This window comes from Sus scrofa, chromosome 3 (assembly GCF_054392235.1).
Source record: "Sus scrofa isolate SSC_HxYL_T2T_F1_AM1 chromosome 3, Sscrofa_HxYL_maternal_Yorkshire_Landrace_v2.0, whole genome shotgun sequence".
Taxonomy (NCBI): domain Eukaryota; kingdom Metazoa; phylum Chordata; class Mammalia; order Artiodactyla; family Suidae; genus Sus; species Sus scrofa.
Window position 1 is genome coordinate 47,666,135 of NC_139385.1, and position 16,832 is coordinate 47,682,966.

General features: G+C 57.3%; 2 protein-coding genes across 7 annotated transcripts in view; both read right to left on the minus strand.

Annotated features, from left to right (window-relative positions):
• The window catches only part of RAB11FIP3 (RAB11 family interacting protein 3), a 73,291-nt gene that overhangs the window by 33,445 nt on the left and 23,014 nt on the right, over positions 1-16,832 (minus strand). The window lies entirely within an intron of this gene.
• On the minus strand, positions 9,259-15,216 carry LOC110259955 (uncharacterized). Its single transcript, XM_021086922.2, has 2 exons — positions 15,037-15,216; positions 9,259-14,668 (listed from the first exon to the last, which is right to left on the minus strand). Exon 2 carries the CDS (start codon positions 12,583-12,585, stop codon positions 11,482-11,484), a length of 1,104 nt encoding a protein of 367 aa, XP_020942581.1. The 5' UTR covers positions 12,586-14,668; positions 15,037-15,216; the 3' UTR covers positions 9,259-11,481.

The following is a 16,832-nucleotide window of genomic DNA, read 5'->3' on the forward strand; positions in this document are numbered from 1 at the left end:
TGCTCTCAGGCCAAAAGCCATGCTTCTTAGGTTTCATTCGAGCCAGAACCAGGCTCTGTGCACACAGCACAGACCCCCATCCACCACGACAGGCCCTCCAACAGTGCAGAGGCCTTAGTGAAAATGACTTCAACAACTAGACCCAAACATCAAAAATAATAAAATGCGAGAAAAGTCGCAATGATGCCCCAAAGAATGAAACTCTCCAAAGAGAAGTTCACATTTCTAAGTATAAACTGGATTTCATCAAAATTTAAAACTTTTGCTCGTCCCAAGACACCATTCGTATACCTGAAAGACAAGGCACAGTCTGGGAGAAAATACTACAATCCAGCTAGGACACAAGCACAACTCATTTCATTTTATTTAAAAAAAATTTTTTTGTCTTTTTGCCTTTTCTAGGGCCACTCCTGTGGCATATGGAGGTTCCCAGGCTAGGGGTCAAATCGGAGCCGTAGCCACCGGCCTACGCCAGAGCCACAGCCACGCGGGATCCGAGCCGCATCTGCCACCCACACCACAGCTCACGGCAACGCCGGATCGTTAACCCACTGAGCAAGGCCAGGGATCGAACCCACAACCTCATGGTTCCTAGTCGGATTCATTAACCACTGGGCCACGACGGGAACTCCACAATCCATTTTAGTGAGCAACAGATTTTAACAGACATTTCATCATCAGATAGGATACATAAATGGCTGGTGAGGAGTTCCCTGGTGCCCTAGCAGGTCATGGATCCGACGTTGCCGCTGCTGTGGCTTGGGACACTGCTGTGGCACAAGTCTGACCCCTGACCAGGGAACCTCCACATGCCATGGGCTCGGCCAAAATAAAAAAGCCTGATGAGCCTAAGACGGTTAGGATGCTGGGTCCTGGGGGAAATGCAAATTCAACCGACGATGAGATCTGACTCCTAAGACTGGCTTCCATAAAAACAAGTGACAGTAACGAGGGTGACACGGCAGTGGCGACACTTGGGACGGCCCACACCCCTGGCAAGGATGGAAAATGGTCTGGCAGAGGTGGAAAACCAAAGCCTACCCCCCCGCACAGAAACGCCGCTCTTCGGAATCCTCAATACGTGTTCAAACAAGAGCCTGCGCGCCCCTGCCGGTGTTCACAGCAAGGGGCGTCAATGGCAAGGGCCCAAGCGCGAAGGCAATTGGCAGGCCCCCCAGACGAGGCCCAAGCGCAAAGGCAACCCGCAGGCCCCCCAGAGGCGGAGGAGCACACGACGCCGAGGGGAGCACAACGCCGGCGGCCCAAACAACCGCCCAGCAGCCAGCCAGCAAAGGAGGGAGGCCCTGACACAGACACAGGGCCTGAGGAAGCCAGACTATGCACTCCCCTGAGCTGTGGTGCAGGTGGCAGAGGCGGCACGGCTCCGGCGTAGCTGTGGCTGTGGCACAGGCCGGCAGCTGCAGCTCTGGCTCGACCCCTGGGGCCCGGGAGCTTACATTCGCTGCAGGTGTGGCCCTAAAAAGAAAAAGAGAGAGGCTCGTGGGCCTTACCAACCCACTGCCACGCTGGAACTTTTGGATTCGGATTCAAACAAAAAACGTCTTAAGCATATTCCTAAGATAATTTCAAGGTATTGAATACTGATTGACTATCTGATGATATTACGTAAAGGCTGCTAATTTTTGTAGGTGTGACAATGCTATTTTAGTGATTTTTCCAGGTGCACTGCTTTTCTTTCTTTTTTTTTTTTTTTTTTGTCTTTTTAGGGCTGTACCCACGGCATATGGAAGTTCCCAAGCTAGGAGTCAAACCTGAGCTACAGCTGCTGGCCCTTAATCCACGGAGCGAGGCCAGGGATCGAACCCACATCCTCGTGGATGCTAGTGGAGGTCGTTACCGCTGAGCCCCCAGGGCAACTCCTGCACTGCTCTTCTGATACGTATTTACTGAAATATTCAGAGATGCCACAAACCCCTGGGGAGAAGGCGCAGGAACTACGCGCAGGGAGCCAGCGGACGAGGCGCAAGGCGGGAGAGGCCGAGGCAGGCGTGGGGCACGAGGGAGGCATCACACAGCTCTCTCCGGTCCTGTGCAGGCCTCAGCTTTCCGTAACGGAAACAAGAGAAAGGGACAGAAGAGCACAGGGAAGCAGGCAAGACGGGGAACAAAGGAGGAGGCAGTCGGCAGGGAGCGCGGACCCTGGGCCACCAGCAGAGGCTTGAGGGCGGTGGGGCTGGGTGCTTGGGGAGGGGGCGCCCTTGGAGGGGGCGTACCGGTGGGGCGTCCAAAGGTGGAGAATCAGCAGTCAAAGGCCCGGATATGAGGCCAAGCCGTTGGTCCCCACCATCCACACACAGCCCCGCTCAGCTGCTCCCCAGTTTGTAAGCCGCGTGCCCTGGGCCCAGCTCGGGCTGGCATGACCTGATAGTTTCAGATTCTGCAGCCTGATGCGGCAACTCCCCGCCCTGTCGCCACAGGGTACAGGATGGCAGCCACCATCCCCCCACCCCAGGGCCTGAGTGTTCGTGAGACCGGCCCGGAGGTCTCCTCAGTCGGAGCTCCCCTCCCTCCTTATCTCACAAAAGCCTTCATCCAAAGCACACGCTGTCTAGGGACCTGCCCAGGGACACCAAGTCTTGCTGGGGACCTGAAATCCGGGGCAGCCAATCTGTCCTTCAGATTCCTAAGAATTTCAACAATGAAACTACCCATGGGACACAATGTACTCCCTCTGAAACATTAACCCGTGCTTTTGAAATAAATCTGTAACTATTTACCACGGTGGAATATGAGCAAGGATGAATCAAAGCTTTTTTTTTTTTTTTTTTTGGCCACGCCCAGGCCTGGGATCAAAACTGTGCCACAGCAGTGACACCACCAAATCCTTCATCTGCTAAGCCACCAGGGAACTCCCAAAGCAGGCTTTTTTTTTTGAGTCCACGTTATTTGCATAATTTGGAGAATAAGTCAACATGCCTGGAGCTGGTGATTGCGGATGCTTTTCGTATCCCTCAAGCCCAACCACTCCGTTCCCACGCCCGCAGGAAAGACAGGCCTGGAGATGAGGAGCTTTCCCTTGAATGCAAGACCCAGCAAGCCCGGACACCCACCCAAACCCGCCAGCACCCACCTGGCAAACGGACACAGCCACAGAAACACTCCAGGATGGGAGCTCCCGCTGCGGCTCAGCGGTAACGAACCTGACTAGTGTCCATGAGGACGAGGGTTCCATCCCTGGCCTCGCTCAGAGGGTTAAGGATCTGGCACTGCCAAGAGCTGCGGCGTAGATCACGGATGCAGCTTGGATCTGGTGTTGCTGTGGCTGTGGCCTAGGCCAGCGGCTACAGCTCTGATTGGACCCCTAGCCTGGGAACCCTAAAAAGACAAAAACCAAACAAGAAAACGCTCCAGGAGAGAATCCCACACTGCAGTCGGCTGCAGGCGGACAGACTGGCTTAGACTGGCTCCTGCATGGAGACTCCAACCTGAAGAGTTTAGTAGCAAATTATATTGTTCCTGCTGCAAATGTGGAGAAATACCCTGCAAGAGAAGAAACCAGAACAACTGCTCTAACCACAACTAACTCCAACTACGGACCCAGTGTGAACAAAACCTCTCAGAAAGCACAGCAACCCAGGGTTTGTTTCGTTTTGTTTTGTTTCTTCAAAGGCTGTATCTGCAGCGTATGGAGGTTTCCAGGCTACGGTCTGAATAGAGCTGCAGCCACTGGCCTACACCACAGCCACAGCAACGCCAGATCCAAGCCAGGTCTGCGACCAACACCACAGCTCACGACAATGCCAGATCCTCAGCTCACGGATCGAAGCCAGGGGGCGAACCTGCGTCCTCATGGATGCGAGTCAAGTTCGCAACCCACTGAGCCAGGACGGGACCTCTCAAGACTGCGGTCCTTAAACTACAACATTTTCAAAACTGCGTGTCCTACTGAAGCCAGGGTGACCCTGCCCAGAACTTCACCCTAAAACCTACAGAACACTCCGGCCAACAGAAGCAGAGCCCTGCCAAGGGCACAGGGAAACTTTACCGAGACAGGCGCCCAGGAAACAGGGTTCGACAGGCCTGGGTTTCCTGCCAGCATCATTGGCCACTGCATGAGGCCCATGTCTCTGTGAATGTCTAAAAGCGAACAGCCCGGCCAGGCCTCGTGCACAGCTGTCTGGAAGGTGCAGCAACAGGGATCCTCCTCTCCCAGGCGGGGACAGGCGTGGAGCAGGAGAGTTATGCGGGCAGGTGTAGGTGTCTCAGGCAGAGAGCCCAGAGGGGGACACCTAGGGAACTATCGGAGACCACCGTACGTTAATAACTGCTCAAGAAAACCATCCCCCCAAAAAAAGACAAAGAAAGAAAAAAAAGAAGGCAATCCATCTGACGATTTCCCGTCACGGCGCAGAGGAAACGAATCCAACTGGCATCCAGGAAGACACAGGTTTGATCCCTGGCCTCGCGCCGTGGGTTAAGGGTCTGGCATTGCCGTGACCTCTGGTGTAGGTTACAGATGCGGCTCAGACCTTGCATTGCTGTGGCTGTGTAGGCCGGCAACTACAGCTCCAATTCAACCCCTGGCCTGGGAGTCTCCATATGTCACAGGCGCAGCCCTTAAAAGACAAGAAGGAAGGAAGGAAGCAAGCAAGCCATCAGAAAGAAGCAGCTTGTTTAACTAAAGCCTCAGGTCATTGAGTGAAAAAATAAAAATGAGGCCGGCATTCGAGTTCAGACCAAGAGCTGATTCGAATGAGCCACCCTGACAGTCCGAGTTGACCTCAGAGGGTCAAATACTCTCTTACCAGATACCGAGGAGGAGCTGCTACTCCAAGAACGAGGAAGAGACGGCCTCTTTCTCCCCTGTGCCCGCCGACCCCTTGGACGATAAAACTGTAGCCACCGGATCCTGCCATCTCCTCCCCGCCCACATCTCTCACAAGCATCCTACCTTAATTAAATCTATTTCTTTGGTCTCTCACTGATTTCCCTCTGTGCTGAAGCACAAAGAACCTAAACCTCAGTAAGTCCAGACACCAAGCGAGTGACTCTAATTTTAAAAACGTGGGTTTGGGAGTTCCTGTCGTGGCGCAGTGGTTAACGCATCCGACTAGGAACCATGAGGTTGCAGGTTCGGTCCCTGCCCTCGCTCAGTGGGTTAACGATCCGGCGTTGCCGTGAGCTGTGGTGTAGGTTGCAGACGCGGCTCGGATCCCGCGTGGCTGTGGCTCTGGCGTAGGCCGGCAGCTGCAGCTCCGATTCAACCCCTAGCCTGGGACCCTCCATATGCCGTGGGAATGGCCCAAGAAAATTGCAAAAAAAGACAAAAAAATAAAAATAAAAAAACGTGGGCTTGGAGTTCCCATCGTGGCACAGCCAAAACGAATCCTACTAGGAACCATGAGGTTGCAGGTTCAACCCCTGGCCTTGTTCAGTGGGTTAAGGATCTGGTGTTGGCCCTGAGCTATGGTGTGGGTCACAGACGCGGCTCAGATCAGGCATTGCTGTGGCTGTCGTGGAGGCCGGCAGTTACAGCTCAGATTCAACCCTTAGCCTGGGAACTTCTATATGCTATGGGTGTGGCCCTAAAAAGACAAAAATAAAAAATAAGTAAATAAAAACAACAAAACATGGGTCCAAGTCCCAGTCTGGGTTTATGCTGTTGGAGTCCTAAGTGCTGACAGTTTCGATGATGGGCCATGAGGCACAGTGATAAGGCAAGAAGACGTCAGGAGTTAGGAGTGGCCCCAGGCGGGCTGGGGGACACTGACGTCGCTTGGTTTCTGGCCTGCGGATCAACTCAGCTTCATCAGCTCCAGGTCAAAACTCTCATTGTCTCTACTCCCCTTCTTTTTTGTTGTTGTTTTTTTCGGGTTTTTTTTGTCCTTTTTTGCCATTTTCTTGGGCCGCTCCCACAGCAGACGGAGGTTCCCAGGCTAGGGGTCGAATCAGAGCTGCAGCCGCCGGCCTACGCCAGAGCCACAGCAACACAGGATCCGAGCTGCGTCTGCAACCTACACCACAGTTCATGGCAACACTGGATCCTTAACCCACTGAGCGAGGCCAGGGATCGAACCCGCAACCTCATGGTTCCTAGTCGGATTCGTTAACCACGAGCCACAATTGGAGCTGCTCTACTCCTCTTTTTTTTTTTTTTTTTGGTCTTTTTTTTTTTGCTATTTCTTTGGGCCGCTCCCACAGCATATAGAGGTTCCCAGGCCAGGGGTCGAATGGGAACTGTAGCCCCCAGACTACACCAGAACCAGAGCAACTTGGGATCCGAGCCGCGTCTGCGGCCTACACCACAGCTCACAGCAATGCCGGATCTTTAACCCACTGAGCGAGGGCAGGGACCAAACCCACAACCTCATGGTTCCTAGACGGATGCGTTAACCACTGGGCCACGACGGGAGCTGCTCTACTCCTCTTCTTGACTCAGGTTTTCACCTCCATTCCTGTTCCTTCCTACTCTATTCCTTTCTTCTGTCAACCCCAGAACACCCACGTGACCACCGAGACGGGCTTTTTACCGCCCCAACCCTTATTCCCAGCTTGTGGCCAGAAACTCCCACCCAATCGTGGACCCTGTGGGGACACTTTTCCGTCACCGACGGCTCAGGCGCTAATACCTGGTTGAGGGACTATCTTGGAAGGGGCAACATCCACGCCTTCTGCATTCCATTGGCCAAAGATGTTCCTTGTTGCCTTAGCATGGACAGACCCAGATACAAAAGAACCACGACAACGGACTTGGACCCGGCTCCCAGCCCACAGATCTTTGGCACGGCCCTGGCACAGACCTGAGAGAATGAAAGTTAGCAGGTGGAGTTACCCTGCAGTGTGCAGACCATCCACTGATCGCAGGTTTTTCAAAGAAGGCATCAGAAGAGAATACTGTGAAGACCCTGACTCATGGGGAAAGGGTTCCCCAAAGGTGAGATGTCACCCACGGACCAGGAAACCACAGGAATCAAGGGACACAAAGGGGCCCTAGGGGACCCACTGACCCCAATGGCACACCTGGTCCCCAAGGCTTACAAGGTCCCCCCTGGCGAACCTGGTGAGCCTTAAGCCTCAGGTCCCATGGGTGCCTGTGTCCCCCTGGCCCCCCTGGCAAGAACAGAGATAACGGTGAAGCTGGAGAGCCTGGTTGTCCTGGTAAGCGTGGGCCTCTTCGACCTCAGGGTGCCCAGGGATTGCCCAGAACAGCTGGCTTCCCTGGAAAGGAACACAGAGGTTTCAGTGCTTTGGATGGTGCCCAGGGAGATGCTCGTGCTCCCGCTGGTCCCAAGGGAAAGCCTGGTGTCCCTGGTGAAAACGGACCCCCTGGCCCTGCTGGTGCTCATGGAAATGACGGTGCTGCTGCTCCCAAGGTTCTACTGGTGAGGCTGGTCTGCCTGTGCCAAGGGTCTGACGGGAAGCTCTGGCCCCCCTGGTCAAGAAGGTCGCCCCAGACCCCAGGCCCTCCTGGTGCCTGTGGTCAGGCCAGTGTGCTAGGTTTCCCTGGGCCTAAAGATGCTGCTGCAGAGCCTGCCAAGGCTGGAGAGTGCAATGCTCATGGACCCCTGGCACTGTTGGTCCTGATGACAAAGACGGAGAAGCTGGAACTCAGGAGACCCCGGACCTGCTGGACCCAGTGGTGAGAGGCGAAAAAGGCCCCGCTGGCTCCCCGGATGCCGGCATCTCCCGAGCCCTGCTGGTCCTCCCGGTGAAACCGGCTAACCCCACGAACGGGGGTTCCTGGAGACCCTGAGGCCCCCAGCCCCCTGGAGCAAGAGGCAAGAGAGGTTTCCCCTGTGAGTGTCATGTGCAAGGTCCCCCCAGTCCTGCTGCTCCAACCCACAAGTGGTGACATGGTGAGCCTGCCCTCTTGACCCCCAACTCCCGCCCCGGCCCTGCTGACTTCGCTGGCTCCCCTAGTGCTGATGGCCAACCTGGCACTAAAGGCGAACCTGGCAATGCTGGTGCCAAAGACGACGCTGGTCCCCCTGGCCCTGCTGGCCCCACTGGACCCCCTGGCCCCACTGGTAACGCCACTCCCGGACCCAAAGGTGCTCATGGCCCCACTGATCCTCTCTGTGCTACCGGTTTCACCATATGCTGTTTAACCTCTACAGTGGCTGGAAAATAATGTTAACCAAAGTGACACTGGCTTACAGCCCTCCCGGCAGAAGGGACTGTGAGCCAGTGTCTCACGCCTTCCCTAGACGGGCCAGTAGGCGCCAGGCGGGAGTAGGACAGTTACACACGTGCCAGTAAGGGACCACAGACAGAGAGGGAGACGCAGGGAACTGGGGGAGATCACTCTAAGGTAATAATTGCCCAAGAAAGCCATCAGGAGTTCCTGTCGTGGCTCAGCAGTAACAAACCCAACTAGCATCCATGAGAATGCGGGTTCGAGCCCTGGCCTCGCTCAGTGGGTTAAGGATCCCGTGTGGCTGTGGCTGTGGCTGTGGCTGCCAGCTGCAGCTCCAATTCTCCCCCTAGCCTGGGAACTTCTATATGCTGTGGGTGCAGCCCTAAAAAGCAGGGGGAGAACGAGTCATATTCCTTGGGGTGGGAGGGGGGCAGACAAGTCACAGCAGCCGGTGACAATAAGCAAAATGCTCTTGGGGTCTCTTTAAGCAATACATAAACTTCGCACCAGACGAGCAGGTGGGCAGGAGGACAGAGAGAGAAGCAACCCTCAGGAACCCGGCCGCAAATCATTCTGAACAGCCCGCAGTTTGCCGGCGTCGTGGCACCTGCACTTCTCTCCAAGAGGAGCTACGAAATGCCTCTCAGCTGTCCTCGACATTAAAATAAGAAAAACCCAATATTTAATTTTCATGCTTTTTAGAAGCAGTGGGAAACAAACCTTTCAGCATTATGTTTGTCTTTTTTTTGCTGTTTTTATCTTTTGTCTTTTGAGGGCCCCCCCCTCCCCGTGGCATGTGGAGGTTCCCAGGCTAGGAGTCCGATCGGAGCTGCAGCTGCCAGCCTACACCACAGCTACAGCAATGCCGGATCCGAGCTGTGTTTGGGACCTACACCACAGCTCACGGCAATGTCAGACCCTTAACCCACTGAGTGAGGCCAGGGATCGAACCTGTAATCTCATGGTTACCAGTCAGGTTCGTTAACCGCTGAGCCATGACCTGAACTCCTGTTAGTCTTTTTTCTCTTTTTTGGGGGGCGGGGGGGGGCAGGCCTGAAGATGCAGAAGTTCCCAAGCCAGGGATCAAACCCATGCCACAGCAATGACAATTCAGGATCCTTAACCCACTGAGCCACACTGGAACTCCCAAATGAGTCTTCTTTTTCTTTCTTTCATGGCCACACTCACAGCATATGAAAGTTCCCAGGCCAGGGACTACGTCTGAGCCACAGCTATGACCTAGACTTTAGCTGTGGCAACCCTGGCTCCTTTAACCCACCACAATGGGCCAGGGATCGAACCCAAGCCTCCACAGCAACTCGAGCCGCTGCAGTTGGATTCTTAATTTTTATAAAACTTCTTATAGGAATCCTTTCAACCACACAGAAAATTTAAGAATGTCAGATATAGGAGTTCCCATCACAGCTCAGTGGAAATGAATCTGACTAGTACCCATGAGGACACAGGTTTGATCCCTGGCTTTGCTCAGTGGGTGAAGGATCCAGGGTTGCCATGAGCTGTGGTGTAGGTTGCAGACGTGGCTCAGATCTTTCATTGCTGTGACTGTGGCATAGCCTGGTGGCTCCAGCTCTGATTCGACCCCTAGCCTGGGAACCTCCATTCCCAGATGCAGATGCAGCCCTAAGAAGACCAAAAAAAAAAGAATGTCAGATATAATGACTCTTCCAAAGTCTAACCACCACAAGCAGATTAGGAATCTACAGAATTTAAAGATCCAGGGTCACCAGTGTTGCGGCTTGGGTTGCTGCCATGGTGCAGGTTCGATCTTTAGGGTGGGGATGTCTGCCTGTCACAGGTGCCGTGAAAGAGGGAGGGAGGGAGGGAGGGAGAGGAAGCAAGCAAGACACAACAATGGATGGTTCAAGACGCCTGTGAAGCGGTGGTGTCTGGGCATGTGAGTGTCCAGAGCACAGGCCTGGGGACAAAAGGGTCCTACAGGTGGTCCCATTTCCTTGACCAGCAGGAAAACCTCACACCAGGGACCCGGAGACCTGGGGTCTTGGACAGACAGTACCAGAAACAGAGTTTCAGCCGCTGTACCTCTCCTTCGCGCCACCACCAGGGTTTCTCAGGGGCTGTGGGGGGCCATTTATGCTTAAAGACCCTGTTCAGAGATTTCTCTAGAGGAGGAGAAACATCTCCTGCAAATAACTGGCCAGCAGTGCGGACCCAAGATGAAGACTGACCGTCTCCCTAAACACCTGGCCCACTGTGCAGTCACTGGGTCCCGCTGGGAAAAAGGAAGCGGTCACTTCCGGGCCGCTTGAAAGACATGGCATGTTCACCTCTAAAGGTAACTCGCTAAGACAGGTGGGCTACGTAATATAAAATGTGTTCGTCTGGAGCTCGGGTTTTCTGCCTCAAGTTCAAGAACAGCGCCCTAGATCACCTGTGACGGGGAACTGACTAACCACCCCTGGCTCGAGGGGGAGGACTTCAAACCCTCTACAAGATGCACAAGGTCAAGTTTCCTGTCCCCAAGAGGTGTGTGTCACAGTCAGGATGCCACTTTTTTTCGGAAGTTGGTGCTTCAGTGTCACCAGCTGTGTCCTTTGTGGACGGAAGCGCCTACTTCGCGCCCAGCTGTAGCCGGGGCCTGGCTGGCTCCTCCTGCCGCCCTCTGGGACAGGCCAGGGGTGGCCGCCAGCTCCAGGAGCTGCTGTCTCCCTCCGTCCGTCATCCCTGGGACTTCAGCAGCTCATTGATTCTGTGTGAAGATCTTCTCTGGGGGGCAGGGGGTGGGAGGGAGGCCACGGTCTGGGGCAGTGTCGCCTCCAGCTGCTTCAGGGGACATGGCACTTCCGACCATGTCGTTTCTGTTAACAGCTTGTGCACATCCTATGCACATGCTGCACAATTCAACAACTTAAAGGGCACGATTCAGTGGGTTTTGGCATATTCACAGAGCTGTCTCCACGTTATTTGTGTATTTATTGGTCTTTCTAGGGCTGTACCCGCGGCGTATGGAGGTTCCCAGGCTTGGGGTCAAATCAGAGCTGTAGCCACCGGCCTACGCCAGAGCCACAGCAACACGGGACCCGAGACGCGTCTGCGACCCACACCACAGCTCACGGCAATGCCGGATCCTTACCCCACTGGGCGAGGCCAGGGATCGAACCTGCAACCTCATGGATACAGGTTGCGTTCATTACTGCTGAGCCACAAGAGAGACCACCCCCGCCTCCTGCCTGTTACTTTAAAGACAAACATCTTAAAACGCCCGTGAGAACACTCGGGCAAAGCGGCAGCGGGCACCTTCAAGCCATATGCGGAAGCGCTGAAGAAATCAAACAACTCAGAGCAGTAACAGGGCCCAGGCCCGCGTCGGAGTAAAGACAAAGCTCGAAGGCCTGCGTCTCGGGTCAGTTGTCCCAGAGCCGGGAGCAAGCCCGGAAGGGACGCCTGGGCCCGCGGGCCCCTCGGGGGCTGCGCCAGTGTCCCCTCCGGGGCCCTTCTCTGGATCGAGGCCTCAGGCTCTGCTCCCCGCCAGGCGGGGGCCTGACCCTCAACCGCCTCTCTGCACACTCCTCACAGACACCCCTCGACCCAGCGCAGGCCCCAGGGACAAGCACCGGAGGGAAAGGCCACCACACAGGTATCCAGCATAGGTCACGGTGCCAAGCCTGGAGCCAGACAGCGGCGCATCTGCCCAGAAGCCCTCTGGCTGCTCTTCGGCCTTCGACGGTTTGGGCGGCCGGGGGGTCCCTGCCTCCACATCTCCCGAACATGCTCCTGGCGCTCTTGCCTGGCTTGTCAGATGGACCGTGACGTCCCGGGCTCTTGGGGTGCAAGGCGGCATTCTCCTTGCCCCAGGCGCAGTCTGGCCCGGCCTTGTGCGGCCTGCACGTCAGGGACCTCGCATTTTCCGCGGGAGACCTCACACCATTTCTTCCTTTACCCGGCGGTTCCACAGCCTTCACGACACCCTCCTGCCCGCGGCACCAGCCGCTGGTGCCCTCTGCCCCTGGGGCAGGCTGCACGCTGCGCGGCCCGAGCTTCCTCGGCGGCAGGGCTGCACTCCTGCTCCCGTGGGCAGGAGCCCGTGTGTAGCTGCCGCTGGGAGGCCGCCCGGCCGCTGCTGTGGGTGCTGCGGCGTCTGCCACCCACCCATCCTGATGCTCTATGGGGGGCCCGCTTCCGTCTCCGGCAGGTATCGAGCAGCCTCTCCGCACTGGCAGAATCCACCGAACCTGCCAGGGGTGCTTCCCCTCAGGAAGAGCCCTTTCACCCGGAGACCGTCCCCGAGTCCACACGTGCCCTCGGAGCCGCGCGATGCACCGCGCCCTGCCCTCGCTTCCGCCAGCTGGGCCGGCACCGCGCCTCGGCCGGCAGGCACTGCCCTTATCTGGCATGGCCTGGGCTCTCTGCCTTTCAGACGCCTTCTGGGATGCAGTCTGGACGTGAGCTTCATTTTTAAAGAAGTGCTTGCATCTCATTTTTAATTTGCTTTCTGGTTCTCTGAACATGATGCCTTCCTTTTTCTGACACCACCAAGTTCTGTTTTCCACGTTCTCTTCTGCTCTCGGCACTGGCTCTGCTTCCTTCCAGGGCCTTCTGCCTTTGCCTTTCTTGTTTTGGTCTCTGCTTTCCTCCCGGAGGCTTGCACGAAGTCTCTGAGCTCCCTAACCGTCCCTCACACTTAAAAGGTGGTCATTACAAAGCGGAGGAAAAGCTAGGTCTTCCTGGTGGGCTTGTCGACTGGGAGCTTCACTGCAGGTGCCCCGGGCAGAGACAGCTCCTGGGCTGTTGGGTGCCCCAGGAACGGACGCCCTGGGGCCGGGTCCTGAGGGGCGTGGGCGACGGGAGAGCCGTGAGGGGCAAGCGGGATGAACACGGCTCGTGCTAACAGCAGCAGGCAGCTGGCCGCGAAGACGGAAGCTGCTGTGCTACAAGAAGGCCACGCAGGCGACCACGGGGTGGTCCCTAGGAGCCGAGGACGCTGCCTGCCAACCTCCAGCAGGAAAACAGGGATGTCAGGAGTTCCCGCTGTGGCACAAGGGGACCAGCAGCGTCTCAGGAGACCTGGGATGCAGGTTTGATCCCCAGCTTAGCACAGTGGGTTAAGGATCCAGCCTTGCTGTAAGGTTACAACTAGGGCTGGGATCTAATCCCTGGCCTGGGAACTCTATATGCCACAAGGTGGCCAGAAAAGCAAAAAGATAACAGGGCTGTCAGCCCCACAAGTGTAAGGAACTAAATTCTGTCAACTACCTGAATCAAGGTGGTGGAGGCCCCAGGGCCCCTGGTGGGAAGGCAGCCTGAAGAGATGCTGAGATGCTGAGCAGGAGGGGTGGGGCACGGTGCCCCTGGCAGAGGGCACAGCTGGTGCAAGAAGCCTGCGGAGGCCAGCCTGCGGCACACAGAGAGCCTGCAGGAGGCTGGTGCCCTGGGAGAGCTCTGAGCACAGGAGCACAGGGGGCCCTTAGCAGAGCTGTGCGGCTGCCTGTGACAAGGGGCTGCAGGGTGGGGCAGCGACCGGTGCGCCCACATTCCAAGCAGAGCAACAGAGAAGGCCTGACAATGGGGGGCCCCAGACGTCTCCTGACGACAGAGCCAGCAGGGGTTCCCGTGGGTCCGATGGAGGAGGGAGAAAGTGGCTCTGGCCTGGGGCACTGGCAGGGTGGGCTGGCAGTTGCCTGAGGCGGGGACCCTGCAGGTGGCACTCAGAGCTTCAGCCATGAGTCGGAGACGTGCAGCTGACATCTGAGCTCAAGCCAAGGGCTGGGGTAACGGTGAGTGTCATTAGCATGGCATCAAGGCCACACTCGGCGAGAGCTGAGAGTGAGACGGTGTGTGTGGGGGGGACACCAGCCCTGGGCCTCCAACCAGTCAGGACCAGGACCAGGACCAGGACCAGAGAGATGAGACCCAACAAGCCAGCTGTGCTCAGCGCTGCCTCAGGTTCCCTGGTAAAAGAGACTCAGGAGCCAGACGCAGCAGCGCAGGCGATGGAGAAGCAGGGTCGCTTCGCTGAGGCTCTGCCCTGTGAAAGGCCGGGCAGCGCGGTCCGGCCGCCTTCGGCTGGGACGAGACAGGATGTAAAAGTGACCGCCTCGACCAGGGCTGGGGCTTCATGCGGCATCTGTTTCCAAACCAGCGACAGAAGCTGGGCCGCAGCGGTGACAGCACGGAGCCCTAACCTTGAGGCTGCCGGGCAACTCCCTCGTCTCACGCGTTCCTACCACTCAGGGCACGAAGCCGGGCCCACGGCTGTGTGACCATCCCCGTCACCGCCAGAGCCCCTTCATCTCCCAGCCGAGCACCCGCGGGGCCCTGCCTCCCCCGGCCCCCTGTCTCCCGTCTGTCCCTTGAGGTGACGCTCTGGGGCCCTCGGGGAAGTGGAACCGAACGCGACCGTCTTCTGCGTGTCACCGCTCACTCGCTGAGTGTCCTCCGGGTTCCCCCACGAGGGTCCCCACGGTGGAACGCGGTCCCGCACGCGCACACCATGTTCAGGGCGCCCCGCAGGCTGGCCGTGCACCTGCAGTTGCCTCCATCCCTCGACAGGGCTACCACGGACAAGGGTTTGCAAGCGCCTCGTGTACGATTCTAAGGGAAAAAGGGCACAAGCCAGGTGACACAACACACAACACCCAGAAGCCTGGCTGAATACGGCCAGGCGACTTCTCAAGACCGTCCACACACACTGCGGTCAAGGATTCTCCCCACCTCCTGCCCTAACCCCTCACAGCGCCTGAGCGGCTCCACCGACCTCCTGGGCCGGAGCTGGCTGCTTTCCCTTCTCGGATCAAGGAAGCCCCCCCACCCCCGGCCCCACATGAGCTTCCTGCTGCTGCAGACTCAGCAGTGTTCCGAGAGCTGTGGAGGTCAGGGTCCAGAACAAGTCTTCGGGCCAAAAGCAGGGAGTGGGCAGGGCTGGAACCTTCCGGAGGCTCCGGGGAGAGTCTGTTCCCTACCTTCCGGCTGCCAGCGCTCGCCATGGGGGCTGCACCCCAGCGCTGCTTCCCCCGACACACCGCCAGCTCCTCTTCTGCAGTCAGGTCTCCTCTGCGTCCCCCTCCTAAGGACCTTTGGGGCCGTGGTTCCGAGTCACACTCATTTCCGCTGCACCACGACGGGAACTCCTCTGGCCACTTCTTTCCTCGAAGAAATCTGGCTTATGTGAATGCTGCCTTGGCCCTTGATTCTCACCCTCTGTGGACGGGCGCTGCCCCGGTCCATCCTGCTCACTGCTGCACCCCAGGGTGCGAATGTGCCTGCCCCACAGGAGGGGCCCAGGCTAACTCAGGGAACCGCGGCCAGCAGCTGGGAGCAGCAGCAGGAGGCTGGGTGTAACCCCTGAGGCCACAGTAAACCAGGCGTAGAATACCTGCTTGTCCGGGAGCCCACAGCTGCTCAGAGAGTGTTTCCACATCCCCTTTTAAGGCGACAGACCCCTACCCCCACTGAGGAACCCAACACCCGCCTGGTCCCCATGCTCTGCCTCAAGGAAAGGCCTCTCTCTCCTTGGAAGAGGAACCCAAGACCAACCTTGCAGGGACAGCCTGCCCACGAGAGACGACAGGGGAGTTCCCGTCGTGGCTCAGTGGTTAACAAAGCCAACGAGCATCCGTGAGGACTTGGACTGGATCCCTGGCCTCGCTCACAGGGTTAAGGATCCCCTGTTGCCGTGAGCTACGGTGTAGCTCAGCGCAGATGTGGCTCGGATCCGAGCTGCTGCGGCTGCGGCGCAGACCAGCGGTTACAACTCTGATTCAACCCTTAGCCTGGGAACCTCCACCTGCCATGGGTGCGGCCCTAAAAAGACAAAAATAAGTAAATAAATAAATAAATGAGTCAATCAAGACGCAACTACAAAGACACGGCCGGGCTGAAAGAAAGCGAGTGGACAAAGACTCGCGTGCAGCAACTTGTGCGAGACAGGGAGTGCCTCTAGTCCTGCTCGAGAAGGTGGACTTCCAGACGAAAGGCGACGCCTGCAGCAGAGTGACCGCTAACGTGGAAGGGTCAGTTCCCCGAGGAGAAGTGAACACACGTGCCTCTGTCAAAGGCGCCCCAGGGAGCCCGGGGGGCCCAGGGTCAGCAGTGGGTGCTTCTGTCCTTCTCGCTGCCGCCGCCCGGGTTCCACCCCTGCTCTGGGGACTGAGATCCCACCTTCTGACAACCCACTCGCACAGCTGATGGAACGGACTGGGTGCAAATAACGCGGCACCAACACAGACCCTCGGCCAATGCCATCAGCCACGGAGGACCAGCTGACTCTTTAGGGCACCACCTCCGCCTGCCTCAGAACAGAGGCTCTGCTCCGGGCCTGGTCTGCTCCCGGAGGCAGATCACACGTTGGGCCAGGAACACTTCTCCGCGAATGTAAAGGAATCGCAGGCGTTCCTGCTGGGGCAGCGGCAGAAATGACCCGACCAGTATCCATGAGGAGGCGGGTTCCAGCCCTGGCCTCGCTCAGCGGGTCGGGAATCCGGCGTTGCTGTGAGCTGCGGTGTAGCTGTAGGTCGCAGATGTGGCTCCGATCTGGCTTTGCTGTGGCTGTGGTGTAGGCCAGCAGCTAGTCTGGAAACTTCCATATGCCGCGGGTGTGGCCCTTGAAAGCGCACACACACACACACACACACACACACACACACACACACACACACACAAAGAAAGACGCCAACCACCAAAGCCCAGGGGGTGGCCCCAGGGCCGAGGTAGCACGGAGGGCCTACATGGGGCCTGGCCCTTCACAAGTCATCCCCAG

What these genes read in the sequence shown, in the direction of transcription:
- LOC110259955 (XM_021086922.2), bottom strand. Translation starts at nt 12,585, where the DNA reads ATGTTCAGAGAACCAGAAAGCAAATTAAAAATGAGATGCAAGCACTTC.